At 35.3% G+C, this 17,325-nt stretch overlaps 1 protein-coding gene across 2 annotated transcripts in view; it reads right to left on the bottom strand.

Annotated features, from left to right (window-relative positions):
* Window positions 1–17,325, bottom strand: part of RIMS2 (regulating synaptic membrane exocytosis 2) — a 566,417-nt gene that overhangs the window by 265,917 nt on the left and 283,175 nt on the right. For both annotated transcript variants that reach the window (XM_027131585.1, XM_027131586.1), the window contains exon 6: window positions 15,818–16,743. In XM_027131585.1, coding sequence (XP_026987386.1) covers window positions 15,818–16,743 — 926 coding nt within the window. The remainder of the gene's footprint in view (window positions 1–15,817; window positions 16,744–17,325) is intronic.

The following is a 17,325-nucleotide window of genomic DNA, read 5'->3' as shown; positions in this document are numbered from 1 at the left end:
AACATATGTATATGTATAACTGATTCACTTTGTTATAAAGCAGAAACTAACACACCATTGTAAAACAATTATACCCCAATAAAGATGTTTAAAAAAATAAAAAAAATAAAAATAACAAAAAAAAAATAAAATAAAAAAAAATAAATAAATCTAAAAAAAAAAAAAAGAAATGCTTCACTATAGAGGTGATATTTAAACTGTACCTTGAGAGATGCAGTAAGATTTTACTTATTGGAGGATTTTACTTTTTTAGAGGAAAACAACTGGACAATCCTGGCAGAGAAAAGAGAATATATCAAACTACTGCTGCCAATATGAATATATATAATATATTTGGGAAATGGCAGATAGTAGATTATTAACAAGTAACCTTTTCCTAGATCTGTCATTGGATATTGTTTCATGATCTGGATCAGTAGTTCTCAACCACTATGTTGTAACACAGTTGTAAAGTGTGTCACAAGTAATGCTACTACTGATAAAGTAACATAGTTTACAAACCAATTTTTAAAATAGAGTAAATCTTAAATTAGAATAATTTCAACTTTGCATCTATATTAATGTAAATCTCAGTTAATGTCTTAAGTAAGAGGGAAAGGAAAGGAGTAAAACTACCAAAAGAAATTAGAAATTGCCCATCAGTAGGAAAGCATTAAGGCCTGAGTATGAATTATGTTTCATATTGTAAAAAATGTTTGGGAATTGTTGATCTTTATTATCAATTCACATAACTAATTTCATCAGATGTAAGACAACATTGATTGCTTTATGTATTACCAAGGGAACAAAATAAAATGCTGCAATTCTGTCCTAATTTCGGAGATGATAAAACTGTGGGGAAAATGTGTAGATTTGATGAAATACTATACTTAATCCCAAGAGCTACTCAAAGAGAATTATGAATCAGAAGACAAGAATCAAAATCCAGGCCATGAACTGGATTATGACCTGAAGCCAATCATTTTACAAAGCGAACCATTTTGCAAAGATCCTTTCCCTTCTAATACAGTGTGATTAATGAATAAAAGACTGATTGAATAACTATACATGATAACCTGCTATGGTATCACTACCACCCTAAGGTACTTATCCAGAATTGAGGCCATTTCAGGTTTTATTTAATAATAATAATGACACTTATTGAGTACTTACTCTGTGCCAGGAATTGGGATAAACACTTGAGTGGATTGTATTTTCCAAAGGTGGCTACACCATTACATACCCATTCCACATGTTCTTCTTAAAATGTGACAATGACATCCCTCTACTGAGAGGACAATGTCTATATTCCCTCTCCTTGAACCCAGGAAGATCTAGGACCAACAGAGTGTGGTAGAAGTAACACTTCTGTCTTCTGAGGCTAGGTTTAAAAGGACAGCATGGTTTCTTCCTCAGTCTCTCTCAGGACACATACCTTGGGAGCTGTGAATCTATGAGTAAGAAATACACATATCTAGAGAAAAACACAAAACCACACTAACTAGTCGCCATGAAAATTTATAACCATCAATTCCAGGTCAGTTCTTATTGCTTCCAGGTAATTGTACTACATTTCCTTAATTCATTATCATCTCCATTCTCCTAGAAAAGAATTTCATATTTTTTCTATCCATAGAACTTTAACCTCCTCCCCTGATCCTGATTCTCAGATAATGGTCCTGCTACCTTTTCCATTTCCAGAAAAAAAGAAAAAAATTAGATGAGACATTCCACGCTAAATATGGTTTAGAACCAACCATATTTATCAAACAACATGCATCTGTTTTCTTATTTTCTGCCTTCCTTCCTATTATTATAAACACACTGCTCCTGTCCCTTTAGCAAGTCATCCCACCTACTAATGCACTAAATCCTATCATCTTTCATTACTTAAGGATAAGGTTCAAACAATTGTCCTCTCTCTCTCCAGCATCAACAAATTTCCCCTTGCTATCACTGCTATGAGAACACAGACATGCTGTCTTATCTCCTATCTCTTAAAAATCCCTCTCTCTAGCCATAAATTCCTTTTTTGTTGTTGTTCCTCTCTACAGCAAAACTCCCCAAAAGAGCTGTCTGTACTATTTCCGATTCCTTCCTTTCCTTTATTTCTTGAGCCCACTTCAGACTTCCAACTCCACCACTACACTAAAAGTGCTCCTGTCAAGGTGACCAACACGAGCAATCTGTTCCTGCATTGCTAAACCTAGTGGTTAATGATCAATCAATCCACATCGAATCTGACTCCTAAGCAACAACTGACACAATCAATACTTCTTTTTTTAACATCTTTATTGGAGTATAAGTGCTTTACAATGGTGTGTTAGTTCCTGCTGTATAACAAAGTGAATCAACTATATGTATACATATATCCCCATATCCCCTCCATCTTGTGTCTCCCTCCCACCCTGCCTATCCCACCCCTCTAGGTGGTCACAAAGCACCGAGCTGATCTCCCCTTGAAATCCTTTCTTTAGTTGGATTCTGGGATATCACTTTCCTTCTGGTTTTCCCCCTACTTCACTGGCCAGTTAGTCTCAATTTCTTTGGCTGGCTTTTTCTCATCCTCTTCTAATTGTGGGAGTATTCCCCAGGTTAATCCTGCAATCTCTTCTTTTTCCTAGAAACATACTCCCCTAGTAATCTCTTCCAGCTGCCTGGCTTTAAATATCATACATATATTGATGACTTCCAAATGTATGTATCCAAACCTAACCATGCCAGTGAGCTCCAGATTAGTATATCTGCTAGGTTACTCACCACCTCCACTAGATATCTAATAGGAAAATTGAACAATATGTACGAAACTGAATGGCTGATCCTCCCTGCACTCTCCCAAAAATCTGTGTCTGCCACAATTTCCTTGTTAATTAATGGCGACTCTTTGCTTCAATTTGCTTAGGCAAAAATCTTTGCAGTAATCCTTAACTTACTCCTCTCTTACTGTCACACCCATCTCTAAACCATCAGAAAATTCTGCTGCCTGTACTTCCAAAATATATCCAAAATCTGACTACCTCCCTTCACTTCCACTACTACCAAGTTGGTACAAACAACCATCGTCTCTCATTAGGTATTGGATTAGCCACATAACTGGTCTCCCTGAATTCATCTTTGCCCCTCTCAAATCTGTTTTCAACACAGCATTAAGAGAACTCCTCAAAAGGTAAATGAGATGAAGTCATCTGGTTTCTCATCTCATTTAGAATGAAAGCCAAAGTTCTTGCAATGACTTACAAAGCCCTACATGATCTGGCGTCTTACTACTTCTTTGACCTCAGGAAATTTGCCTATTTTTTGTTTGTTTGTTTGTTTAACTGTTGTAGCCTCTGGCACACATAGAAGTGCCTGGAACACAAAAATTAATTGAATAAATTTGTTGATGAACTAAAATATCAAGTCGTCATTTTCACACTTCTTTATGCAGTGGAGTCTCTTTCCTAACAGAACTCCCTAATATAAAAGTGATTAAGAGCAAAATTTGGTTGAAACAAAGTGGAAGATCCCTGATAGTCACCCATGCTCTCTGACCTTCTTCAGCAGTTCCTGAAACATTACCACAGAAATCTGATGCTCTGGTTTTGGTATCAGGGTGATGGTGGCCTCATAGAATGAGTTTGGGAGTGTTCCTTCCTCTGCAATTGTTTGGAAGAGTTTGAGAAGGATTGGTGTTAGCTCTTCTGTAAATGTTTGATAGAATTCACCTGTGAAGCCATCTGGTCCTGGACTTTTGTTTGTTGGAAGATTTTTAATCACAATTTCATTACTTGTGATTGGTTTACTCATATTTTCTATTTCTTCCTGGTTCAGTCTTGGAAGGTTATACCTTTCTAAGAATTTGTCCATTTCTTCCTGGTTGTCCATTTTATTGGCACAGAGTTGCTTGTAGTAGTCTCTTATGATGCTTTCTATTTCTGCGGTGTCCATTGTAAATTACAGACCAATATCACCGATGAATATAGATGCAAAAATCCCCAACAAAATACTAGCAAACAGAATCCAACAACACATTAAAAGGATCACACACCATGATCAAGTGGGACTTATCCCAGGGATGCAAGTATTCTTCAATATACACAAATCAATCAATGTGATACACCATATTAACAAATTGAAGAAGAAAAGCCATATGATCATCTCAATAGATTCAGAAAAAGCTTTTGACAAAATTCAACACCCATTTATGATAAAAACTCTCCAGAAAGTGGGCACAGAGGGAACCTAACTAAACATAATAAAGGCCATATATGACAAACCCACAGCAAACATCATTCTCAATGGTGAAAAACTGAAAGCATTTCCTCTAAGATCAGGAAAAGGACAAGGATGTCCACTCTTGCCACTATTATTCAACACAGTTTTGGAAGTCCTAGCCACAGAAATCAGAGAAGAAAAAGAAATAAAAGGAATATAAATTGGAAAAGAAGAAGTTAAACTGTCACTGTTTGCAGATGACATGATACTATACATAGAGAATCCTAAAGATGCCACCAGAAAACTACTAGAGATAATCGATGAATTTGGTAAAATTGCAAGATACAAAATTAATGCACAGAAATCTCTTGCATTCCTATACACTAACAACGAAAGATCAGAAAGAGAAATTAAGGAAACAATCCCATTCACCATTGCAATAAAAAGAATAAAATACCTAGGAATAAACCTACCTAAGAAGGTAAAAGACCTGTACTCAGAAAACTGTAAGACACTGATGAAAGAAATTAAAGATGATACAAACAGATGGAGAGATATACCATGTTGTTGGATTGGAAGCATCAATATTGTGAAAATGTCTATACTACCCAAAGCAATCTACAGATTCAATGCAATCCCTATCAAATTACCAGTGGCATTTTTTACAGAACTAGAATAGAAAATCTTAAAATTTGTATGCAGACACAGAAGACACTGAATAGCCAAAGCAGTCTTGAGGGAAAAAAACAGAGCTGGAGGAATCAGACTCCCTGACTTCAGACTATACTACAAAGCTACAGTAATCAAGACAATATGGTACTGGCACAAAAACAGAAATATAGAACAATGGAACAGGATAGAAAGCTCAGAGGTAAACCCACGCAGCTATGGTCAAAACTAATCTATGACAAAGGAGGCAAGAATATACAATGGAGAAAAGACAGTCTCTGCAATAAGTGGTGCAGAGAAAACTGGACAATTACCTGTAAAAGAATGAAATTAGAACACTCCCTAACACCATACATAAAAATAAACTCAAAATGGATTAAAGACCTAAACGTAAGACCAGACACAATAAAACTCTTAGAGAAAAACATAGGAAGAACACTCTTTGACATAAATCACAGCAAGATTTTTTTTTGATCCACCTCCTAGAGGAATAGAAATAAAAACAAAAATAAACAAATGGGACCTAATGAAACTTCAAAGCTTTGCACAGCAAAGGAAACTACAAACAAGATGAAAAGACAATGTCAGAATGGGAGAAAATATTTGCAAATGAATCAACGGACAAAGGATTAATCTCCAAAATATATAAACAGCTAATGCAGCTCAATATACAACCCAATCAAGAAATGGGCAGAAGACCTAAACAGACATTTCTCCAAAGAAGACATACAGGTGCCCAAGAAGCACATGAAAAGCTGCTCAACATCACTAATTATTAGAGAAATGCAAATCAAAACTACAATGAGGTATCACCTCACACCAGTTAGAATGGGCATCATCAGAAAATCTACAAACAACAAATGCTGGAGAGGGTGTGGAGAAAAGGGAACCCTCTTGCACTGTTGGTGAGAATGTAAATTGATACAGCCACTATGGAGAACAGTATGGAGATTCCTTAAAAAACTAAAAATAGAATTACCATATGACCCAGCAATCCCACTACTGGGCATACACCCAGAGAAAACCATAATTCAAAAAGACACATGCACCCCAATGTTCATTGCAGCACTATTTACAATAGCCAGGTCATGGAAGCAACCTAAACGCCCACAGACAGATGAATGGATAAAGAAGATGTGGTAAATATATACAATGGAATATTACTCAGCCACAAAAAGGAACAAAATTGAGTTATTTGTAGTGAGGTGGATGGATCTAGAGACTGTCATACAGAGTGAAGTCAGAAAGAGAAAAACAAGTATCGTATATTAACGCATATATGTGGAACCTAGAAAAGTGGTACAGATGAACCAGTTTGCAGGGCAGAAATAGAGACACATATGTAGAGAACAAATGTATGGACACCAAGGGGGGAAAGCTGGGGGTGGGTGGTGGTGGTGGTGGTGGTGGTATGAATTGGGAGATTGGGATTGACATGTATACACTAATATGTATAAAAGATAACTAATAAGAAACTGCTGTATAAAAAATAAATAAAATAAAATTCAAAACAAAGAAAAAGAAATCTGGTGCTCCATTTGGCATAGTTTTTAACACATTGAGTCTATTTTCTTTATTTTTGAGAGGAAATTAAAGACCAGAAAGTTAAATAACCTTCCTAAGATTACAATGGGATCACTGGCAAAGCCTTGAAAAGAACCTGGTGTGTGTATTTTCAACCCATCGCTCTAATATACCATATTGCTTCTCTCTAAAAAAGGATAATTAATAAACTATCAACCACATTAGCTCCTCAAAGGCTTACTAATTTCTTAAGGAAAGGAAATGTCTTTCTTCATCTTTGCCCCCCTCCAATGTCAAGCAGTGACTGGCAAACAGTCAGTTCTCCATAAAAACTGTTCTTACTGACATAATTGTTATACACCAACGTGTAGAATGACCACCTATCCCCATCCGATACCTGCTTTGTTCTCCTGGAAAATTCTATTCAACCTTCAAAACTCAATGCACATAGCAACTCCTCTGTAAAGTCCTTCCTGATAAGTCAAGGTAGAATTATCGATACCTTCTCTAAATTACATCGATGTCTCGTATTAAATTATTTCATATCTAACATATTGTATTCCTCTTGTTTGCTTACATGCATCTCTCTCGAGCAGAGATCACGCTGTGCTCATCTTACACATAACACTTAGCACAGCATAAGGCACACAATAGGCATGAAATACATTTTTTTCCTACTGTTTAAACAGAATTTGAGAGTGAGGTTTGAGAAAATATCGGTATTATAATCTGTATCTTATGGAAGTTTAAGCAGAAATATGCTTTCTTTCACATCACCATATGTTTCATGAGTTAAGCTAGATTCTTACCAAACTCATCATATCTGAAACCTAACAGTTATTTCTCTTTAATGACTTTTGCATTATTAATTAATTCTAATTTTCATTTCTCTTCTGCTAATCTTTACTTAGCATTTATAATTTGAATATCAATCATTTGATTTGGGTCTTCACTCTTACAAATATTTTAAAAATCATGTTTATACAATTTTTAACTACTGGAAACCACTACAAAATAGAATAAAATCAGGAAAAAATATTAGCAAATGGTAAGCATGCTTTCCTAAATCAATATATTTTCATAATAAGACAATGAGTTTTAATGGGCTCTATCAGTTATAATTCATAAAACTAAATAACTATGTTATACTTTTTTCTGAACAAATTTAAAAGCTTTCCAACACCTAAAGCAGTCAAGGCTACTATTAATAAATAGCATGTAAATTCAAACATAGAATGGTGGCATTATGTACTTCTAATACTAGTTACTTAATATAATTCAAATTGTGTGCGGTAATCAAGCTGATATTAAAAGTCTTGCGTCATGGGGAAATTCACACTTAAATACAATCTTAATTTCATATAAAGTCTACCAAAAGGGAATCTGCAGGGGAGGGGGTGAAGGGGAATGGGCATTTGGTTGTACAACATATTTTCCTTTTCTGTGAGTTCTCAAGGTAGCCTACTATTAAACAAAAAGTACCTACACTAGCCCTTCTAATTTTCTAGCGTTAGAAGTATTTAATTAATAGAATCTGTTCCTCAATATGTGATTTGAACAAAATAGATTTATATTATAAAGGTGGGTTGGATTAAAAGAAAAGGATACACAATTTACGAGACTACCTGAAATATAACAAATCTTGACTGAAGGCACCACACAAAAGTGTCAAGTGCATGAAGTGGGGGTAGATAACAGAGGAGCAAAAGAGAAGGAGATGGGGAACAGGAAAGCCTCAGTGGGAAGCAGAGAGATACAGAGAAAAAGAGGAAGGACAGAGAGGGAGACAGAGCACATGGTGGGGGCATATGAACCAGCTCAGCAAAAGGGTAATAAAAGAAGCAAAGTGCAATGACAAGTAATTTTTCCAAATATAGGTAAGTATAATTGGATCACAGAAACAACTGCAGTTGTCTCAAAATAAATTAGATGAAGACTATTTAGCCAGCATTTAGTTTATTTTTGTTTACTATTTCATTCAAATAAATCTGTCAAAGTGAATGTCAAACTTCTCAATCAATAGAAGTTAACCAATGGTCAGAATATACTATTGATACCTACATTTGAATATACTTGCTTGGCCTGTAATTCAAAATCAAAGTTGTCTTATTTAAAGATGGTACATATTTTCACTACAAATAAATGTATTCCAATATAGCAGTTTGGTAATATCAACACCACAAGTGCATTCATTTCAGTTTTTAATAAATAAGCAGAAAAGGGAAAAATTTTATACAGCATACCTTAAAAAGCATTTATTATTTTATATAATATTTGCAAACGAATATGTGAATCAGAGATCTTAATTCATTAATGTTACTGATATTTTGGAGACGAAAAGTTTCCTTTTGAAATTTTTATTTTGTGCTAGTGGCCATTTTACACTATAATGGAATCCCTCTTTTGTGCAGAGTAGCATTGCATATGACAGAAAATAAAGATAAATCAACTAGGAGACTTCTTGCTATATTTTGATATCAACATTTTTTAAAAATGTTTTGCATCTATTGGATATAGTAATCACTTAAGTAGCCTGTCAAAAGTTTTCTCAAGTAATGAATTGTCCTATTAGATTCCATTAAAATGTTAGTCTTGAGAAACTTCCTGAAAGGACTGTTACAAGTTAAATGCTTATTTCCAGCTTGTAAAGATTCTGGGAGGCTATGTGATCTGGGTAAGGTATGCATATCAAAAGGAGATAGTAAATGAATGACTAGTTTAATTTTATTTGAATTTTAATGCAAATATAAAGATAAAGCATAAAAAAAGTCAACACCTTAGAAAATTTGATGGTGTTGTGAGGAAAATGTTATGGGGAAATGAATGTTGTTATAAAGTAAATAAAGGGTTTTTTTCACATTTTTTAGGCATTAAGCATGACCTACCTAATGCATAAGATTATATTCACAATATTTTTTGATACGTACTCTGAGAGTGCATGGCGGATGATCACTAAAGATGGAATACAGTTAAGACAACTTAGTTAACAGTTTCCTTTTATCATTTTTATTACATAAACATTATGGCCATACTAATGAAATTCTACTTAAAAATTTTTTTTACAAACTGTTGCCCCCCAAACTTCTAATTTATCCTTATTTCTTTCTAGTTCCATATGCATATCTCATTTTAACATAGCAGATATAACTTTTAATTCAGCTTCTAAAATAAGTTTACATTATAGCCTGGATAATCTTCCTTGCTACCATAGCCTCCATAATTATCAAAACTTCAAATAGACTTCTCCAGTTTTGCACTATTATAACCCTTACAATGAACACTTTTGGCAGGCATAATTGGTTCTCTACCCAACAATTACTTCCTATCCCCTTAGAACTATGAACTCTAAGCCAATCTTGATAATTCTAACTCCATTGTTAGCGATTAGTTAGGAACTGGCATGAGTAACAATTATGGCCCAAAAAACACATGAAGAAGTATACAGAAGAGGCTTCTAGAAAAGTTTCTCTCAGTTTCAAATGGGTATTTGAGTACAGGATGCTTAAAATTGTTATATCCCTCTTGTAAACACAAGGGGACAATACTCAGAACAAAATCTTAGTGGATGTTGTTGTATACCACCTGTATGAACCCCTCAGAACTGCACTAATTCCTCAAGCTGCCCCCAAGTGTTGCATGCTCAGTGCTCATAGCTGAGTCCTTTACCCAAGAAGTTATGCTCCCTCCCCAGGGGGCAGCCATATGGAGCCCTCCTGGCCCCTGCCTCAGTTAGGTCATCTCTGAAGATCTACACCAGCTTCAAACTCCTGTGGGATTGGTTGAGGTATCTGTTCACAATTTAACTTCCTCTTCAAAGTCTTTCTGCCCTTATTCCCTCACAGGTGTTGTTACTAATTTATCAAGTTCTAACAGTGGTAATTACAGTAGTCCCCAAACAGACAGATTTGGCATTTGGAAGAACTAATATTCCTCGGCCTGTGGGATTAAGGACTATCATAATGGGGACTACCCTGGCGGTCCAGTGGTTAGGACTCCACACTTCCACTGCAGGGAGCACGGGTTCGATCCCTGGTCGGGGAACTAAGATCCCGCATGCCGCGGGCCTAAAAAACAAACAAATAAACAAAAACTATCGTAATGGGCCAACTGGAAACCTCTGAAAATACCCTCCCCAACTGGTAAAGATTAAATAAAAAATAAGGATGCATCATCCTGCATCCTTATTTTTTATTTAACACATTACATCCCTGTTTTATTTCATTTTATATTTTATTGAAGTATAATTGACTTGCAATATTGTATTAGTTTCAGGTGTACAACATAGTGATTCAATATTTTTATATATTACAAAATGATCAACACAGTAAGTCTCATTACCATCTGTCACCATACAAAATTATTACAGTATTTTTGACTATATTCCACATAACACTCTATGAAGAAGAAAATTACACAACTGAACCCCGCCTGAGTTCCAGACTCACAAAATCATGATAAAGGAAGAACTTCTGGCTCAGTGGCTTGTAGTGTCAACTAGTTCTTGGTACAAAAAACCAAGTAGAAGCTTGGATGAAATTGTCAAGAACAACAATTGCATGGCTGTGGAAATCAAACAAAGCTACATTAAAAAATTGAGAAAAATGCTAAAGTTTCAGAAAATAACAACAGAAGTCTGTTACCTTCTTACCTGGAGCTGCTCCCACAGCCCCCTTCTGGTATACATACATAAAGGATCAATAGTTTCAGCAGCACAAGGCTGGCTGGGAAAACCAGCAGCTTTGCTACTTGACTTGGGGTGGGGTGAAAATCCATGGCTCTGTCAGCTAGAAGAAGCAAACCCAATAGGAAAGAAAGAGAGAACCAGCAGCTTAGCTAGCCTCAGATTGCAGTCGCACATACGGTGAATAGCAGACCAGCCAGAATTTGACAGGGAAGCCCTGGAAATGAGAAACCCACAGAAAGAAAACTTGATAAACTCTCCACACATATCATACTGACTAGGAAATTATACCATGTTCAGGGTAGATCCTGAGATACTCCGGTAAAGTGTAAAATCCAAGCAAGTGACTTGAAAACTAGCTGAACTCCGAATGTGTCCCCAACACTACACACAGATTGATTAGCAGAGGGTGAAAGCCTTAAAAGCTGAGAATATTTGATCACAATTTCTGTCCAAATCTCTAGCTGGCAATTAGACTATGCAGACACAGCAGCGACCCATCGGAAGGTAAGCCTCTTACCACCAGAAAAAACTGCAATGACATATGCAAAGTACTGAGAGAGGGGGAAAAACTCTGTCAACCAAGAATCCTATATCCGAAGAAATTATTCTCCAAAAATAAAGGTGAAATTTTAAAACTTTCCCAGATTAAAGCAAAACAAAAATAGGCATATGTCTTTTATACCACAGGATCCAAGTACCTAGCTTAGTGGCTGGAACTGGCTCCTTAAATTTGCTGAATCAAATATATAAAAAGATATAATTTATTGTCACTTATTATTTCTTTGAAAAAAATACATAAAGTTTAAAATTAGAAACACATATTTCCTGTTTCCTCAGTAAAATTTGGAGACTTGCCCCCTCTACTATCTCAAGAATAGGATATGAGGCCCAAATTCTAGGTTAATCAAAACCTAGGTATCCTTAATAACAAAGCAAAGGGCAATGGTCCCATGGGAAATAAAGTTTTTCTTTAAAAAATTCTCAACATGTATAGAGTAGGATATGCTGATATAAAGTGGCTTTTACAATCATCTGTAAGAAAAAAATTTAAACTTGATTGAACTGCTGACTCTTTGAACATTGTGTGCACATTCACGCATGCACACACACACTTTTAAATATGTGTACTACTGTGTAAGATATAATCATATCTATTTTTTAAAATTTTTAAATTTAATTTAATTTATTTTTTTTACAGCAGGTTCTTATTAGTTATCCATTTTATACACATCAGTGTATACATGTCAATCCCAATCTCCCAATGCATCCCCCCCCCCCCCCCCCCGCCACTTTCCCCCCTTGGTGTCCCTATGTTTGTTCTCTACATCTGTGTCTCTATTTCTGCCCTGCAAACCGGTTCATCTGTACCATTTTTCTAGGTTCTACATATATAATCATATCTAAAATGCATTTGGTTTGAAGAGACTGAAATGTATTCCATTCATACTCATTTATTCTAAACCTAGAATTTTAGCATCCTTTTGTTCTCTTTTAGTTTCCTTTTTTTGATGTCCTTCATCTTACATACAGTCTAACTTTTCTTATCATCTTGATCATTCATTAAAGTTCACAGTTTTCATGATCTTACTATTTTATTCAACAATCCATTCCATGAATTAAGGTAATTATATATTTCAAGACTTGGACAAAAGTATCAGGAGCATCTTAGATCCCTATGAAATGAAACCTTCACTTATATTTAATTAGATCCTCTGTTGAAAGAGTTAACAACATTCTTGCACTCTAGGATTCCATGCTTATTGTGTCAGGCTGACTTTATTTGCTCCTGAAAGAGATCTTTACCAACCTAAGCCCTACAAAAAGAGGCAGATAAGCAGTACCAGGGAGAATGGGGTTAAGGATGGCAATAATTTGAGCTGCCCTTTTGCTTTGAAACACATCTCCCCATATCCCAAGTAATTCCTCAAGAAGCCCTTCTCATGGATACATCCTAGAAAGGAAAACAGACAGCTCCAAGTTCAAGCTAACAAAAACAAAATTCCATCCTACGTACAATTTTCTTGGATGAGTCAGCTAGCATAAATGCAGTCAAATTTTCAGCACAGTTCTTACTCCTGTTCCACAAAGCTGCAATTCTAGGGTGATAGGAAATGCTTTCATAGTTCATGTTTCATACTCTAGTACTATAATTATTGATATTTAATATCTTTTAGTTGAATGATATAAAGAATGAATGAATCTACTGTATACTTCTCAAAATACTGAAATAGACTTAGACCCAACTTTTATGCTATTTCAATGCTTTTGTAAGTCAAATAAAATTGGTTTGTAAAACATTTGTAACACCATTAGGGTATTTGCTCTGATATGCCTCTTACCAATTAATCGCAATATGTCCTTCACAAAGCTTTGTATTTTTCTATACATTGAACCAATTTCATCATTAAAATTTTAAAGCTATTCTAAATAGCAATATCTAGGCATCATCTACTATATTCTAGTTCAATTTAACAGAGACTTCAATGTAAGTTAAAGGTTAACGTTTCCTATTTACCATACTAACTTCAACAACTAGTCTATAATTTAACTCTGCTTTTAATTTTTCATGCAGCTAGCTAAACACCCTCTCAAATATCCCACAAACTGAAATCTGAAATATTTTTCCCTTGATATATACTAGATATGTTTCTTGGATACTAAGTTTTCCATTAAAAACAATCCTTTTTCTTTTTTCTTTTTTTTTTTTATTTTTTATTTTTTTAACATCTTTATTGGGGTATAATTGCTTTACGATGGTGTGTTAGTTTCTGCTTTATAACAAAGTGAATCAGTTATACGTATACATATGTTCCCATATGTCTTCCCTCTTGCGTCTCCCTCCCTCCCACCCTCCCTATCCCACCCCTCCAGGCTGTCACAAAGCACCGAGCCAATATCCCTGTGCCATGCCGCTGCTTCCCACTAGCTATCTACCTTACTACGTTTGTTAGTGTGTATATGTCCATGACTCTCTCTCAATCCTTTTTCTTTAGGCAAATGCTTAACATAGTGTTTTATCCATAATTAACAAGGAAATATTTTTGCAACTAGAAGGAATTACTATCTTAAACATTTTACATGTTGCAATTTATCAAGAAACAAAAAACTCTCCTTTATTCCTATTTGTAAATCTACCTTCTGGCTATGCACTTACAAATTAATTTTGAGTTAGTTTAGCTTCTTAATATGCTTAGATATCTATCAGGTGTATTGTGGTATTCACCAAAATAAATTACAGAAATATTATAAAGTTAAAAAAAAATAAAAACATTAGAAGTATACAGTTAAATATTCAACTGATTTGGGGATGAATAAAGAGTTTCTAGGGTTAAAAGGAATGGGAAAAAATCACCAAATATGCAAAGACTTAGCTATACTAAATTCAGTATTTCCAAATGACCAAAGAAAATTAGTAGCTAAACATCAAAATGGGAAATACATTTGGAACAGATGACAGTTAAATGGGTTAAATTCTAACCATACAAAAATATCTTATAAACCAATAAGAGCAAAACTAATTAATACCCAATAGGACAATGGGTAGAAGAAATAAAAGCAATGAACAAGACAATTCATAGAAGAATATATCAAACACCAATAAACATACAAAACATTCATCTTCACAATAGAATTCAAATTAAAATGACAGATACTATTTTTTTTTTTTTTGCGGTACGCAAGCCTCTCACTGTTGTGGCCTCTCCCATTGCGGAGCACAGGCTCCGGATGCGTAGGCTCAGTGGCCATGGCTCACGGGCCCAGCCGCTCTGCGGCATGTGGGATCTTCCCAGACCGGGGCACGAACCCATGTCCCCTGCATCGGCAGGCGGACTCTCAACCACTGTGCCACCAGGGAAGCCCGACAGATACTATTTTTTGTGGTCTATTCAAATGGCAAAAATGTGGTTTATCAAGACTGAAAACTCAAGCACATCTGACAGGAGAATGGAGTGTTATAATCTTTCTGGAGAGCAGGTTGGTAATCTGAATTAAAAGTTTAAAAGAATCAAAGCACAAATATGTATTTGTGAAATACTCAGAAAACAGGCAAAAAATTATGTATAAAGATAGCCATTATAATATTATTTATACCAGCCACTGGAAGCAACTGCAATGACCCCAGATAGATGAATAGTTTGTGGTACAGCCTTATGATAGAACATCAGTGCAGCCATTTAAAACATTTCTGAAGAACATCTAAAGGCTTGGAGAAAAGTTAATGGTATGATATCAACTGAAAAAAATCAGAATACAAAATTATATAGTATGATACCAATTTTGTAGATTTGTAAAATACACATGCATTGGAAAAAGGGAAGAAAATACAACAAAATATTAGCAATAGCTATATATGGGGGAAAGGATTGTGGATAGCTTGTATTTCATTCTTTACACTGAGCAATTTTTCAGATGTTCTATAGTAAACATATTGCTCGTTTTAAACGGAAACACACAAAAAATGGTATTTTTACAACTACAGCTAATAGGTATTTTTAAATATGCCATCAAGTGATGCAAGAACATTTTCAGAAACAAAGCAAAAACCAATTCTTAAAAATGTCAGTAGACTTTTCTACTACATGAATTACCGAAAATATTCACTTTTTATAACTTGAAATTTTCTTCACATAACCAGCATCATTAAAGAACTTAAAAGTAAAAGTAGAAATGTCTAACAATTAAATGTCTACTCAGAAATACAACCTAAAAAGAAAACCCTTATCTAATGAATTACAGGAAAATGTGTGATTAGAATATAGTGCTTACCTTTTTCACTTACACTTTCACTTTCAATCTCAACATCATCGCAACTTGTATATTCCGGTGTAGAAGCTAATTCCTCCTCTGAACTGCTCAATGAAACCTGGCGCATTTTACCTCCTTTCTTTGATTTATGAGGCTTTGGTGGTGGAGGTCTCACTGACTCTGACTGGTCAGAACTGAGAGAATCGTTCCTTAACATTGTTTCCATTTTTTCACGTTTTGTCTTCCTTACAGCAGAGCTAGGATCTAAGTGCTGTTGTTTCCTTAGCGAGTCAGTACGTCTCATGTCTGGTCTATCAATGGGTATTGGACTCCTCCGGGGGGTAGGAGGACTATGGTTTGTGGTCCTTTGTGGATAAGAACTTGGTCCCTGAGCCTCTCGAGTTCTTTCCATTGAATAAGATCGCTGATTTTCCATGGCAGCTCTACGTTCAGATACAGATCTTTGCCTTGATGGTCGTTCCATCCTTAGCATAGAAATCCTGGAGTCTTCCAGTTCAGCATTTGCTAAAGAAACATCACTGTGCCTTCTCTCATGCCTGGCTCGTGACACTTCAGCATGGATACGCATTTGTTCTTCATAGGGCTGTGGCTTTACTGGATAACGGGCCAAATTCGGATCACTTCGATAGCGTGCCTGGTATTCCTCCTCTCTCCTTTGTCTTTCATATTCATCTCTGCTCTCTGCATCCTCATCATCTACAATATATTCTTTGGAATGTCTATGACTTCTCCTGTTGGAGTCCCTATAATTTATATGATCAGACTCTTCATAAAACTGAGGTTCACGTTGAGACCTCCTATCAGCATAATCTGATGGAGATCTAGGCATCGCGCTGTCCGAAGTAGCATACTGTGAATATTCTTCTCTTTCTTCCCTTTGGTCGTATCTTCTATTCTGATCTCTGGACACTGATGGACTTCGTTTCCTAAGTAACCAAAGAAAAAGAATGAGGCAAAGAGCAGAATTTAGGCAATTTCACATTTTACTGATTCACTGGCAGGTTGATGGATAAATTCAAATACTTCTTTTGCTCCTTTTTTTAAAATTTCATTTAAAAATTAAACCATAACAAAAGTTTTACTAATATTCATTTTATTCAGTTCAAATAGGAAATTTAAAAGGTACTTTTAATATGCTTCTTAAATGCCTGGCACGCCCATATGGAATATACATTGGCCCTGAAATTAGATAATCAACATCATACTCTACTGCAGCAAAAGAACTTTTATTCTAATTTCTTTGCTTGGCTCAATACACTGAAGCTATCTCCCAATTGTTATTCAGAAGCTTAGAAAAATTCCATCTTCCTTTCTCTCTATTCCTGACACCTTGATTTCATAGTCACTTGAAAACCTGATGAAGCCAAACTGATCCAGCTCAAGAGTTGAATGCTTTCAACTGAAACTAAGGGCTGGCTCTTAAAAATCATTTTTCATTCAACATCTACCTAGATCACTCCTAGTATCAGTTCATCTAAATCTTCATCTTATCATTATATCTCCAATCC

The sequence above is a fragment of the Aethalodelphis obliquidens genome, unplaced genomic scaffold (assembly GCF_003676395.1).
Source record: "Aethalodelphis obliquidens isolate GAN/ISIS:26980383/991018 unplaced genomic scaffold, ASM367639v1 scaffold39, whole genome shotgun sequence".
In the NCBI taxonomy this organism is placed as follows: Eukaryota; Metazoa; Chordata; class Mammalia; order Artiodactyla; family Delphinidae; genus Aethalodelphis; species Aethalodelphis obliquidens.
The sequence above is the reverse complement of the archived record's forward strand: the minus strand, read 5'-3'. Positions and strand labels throughout refer to the sequence as shown.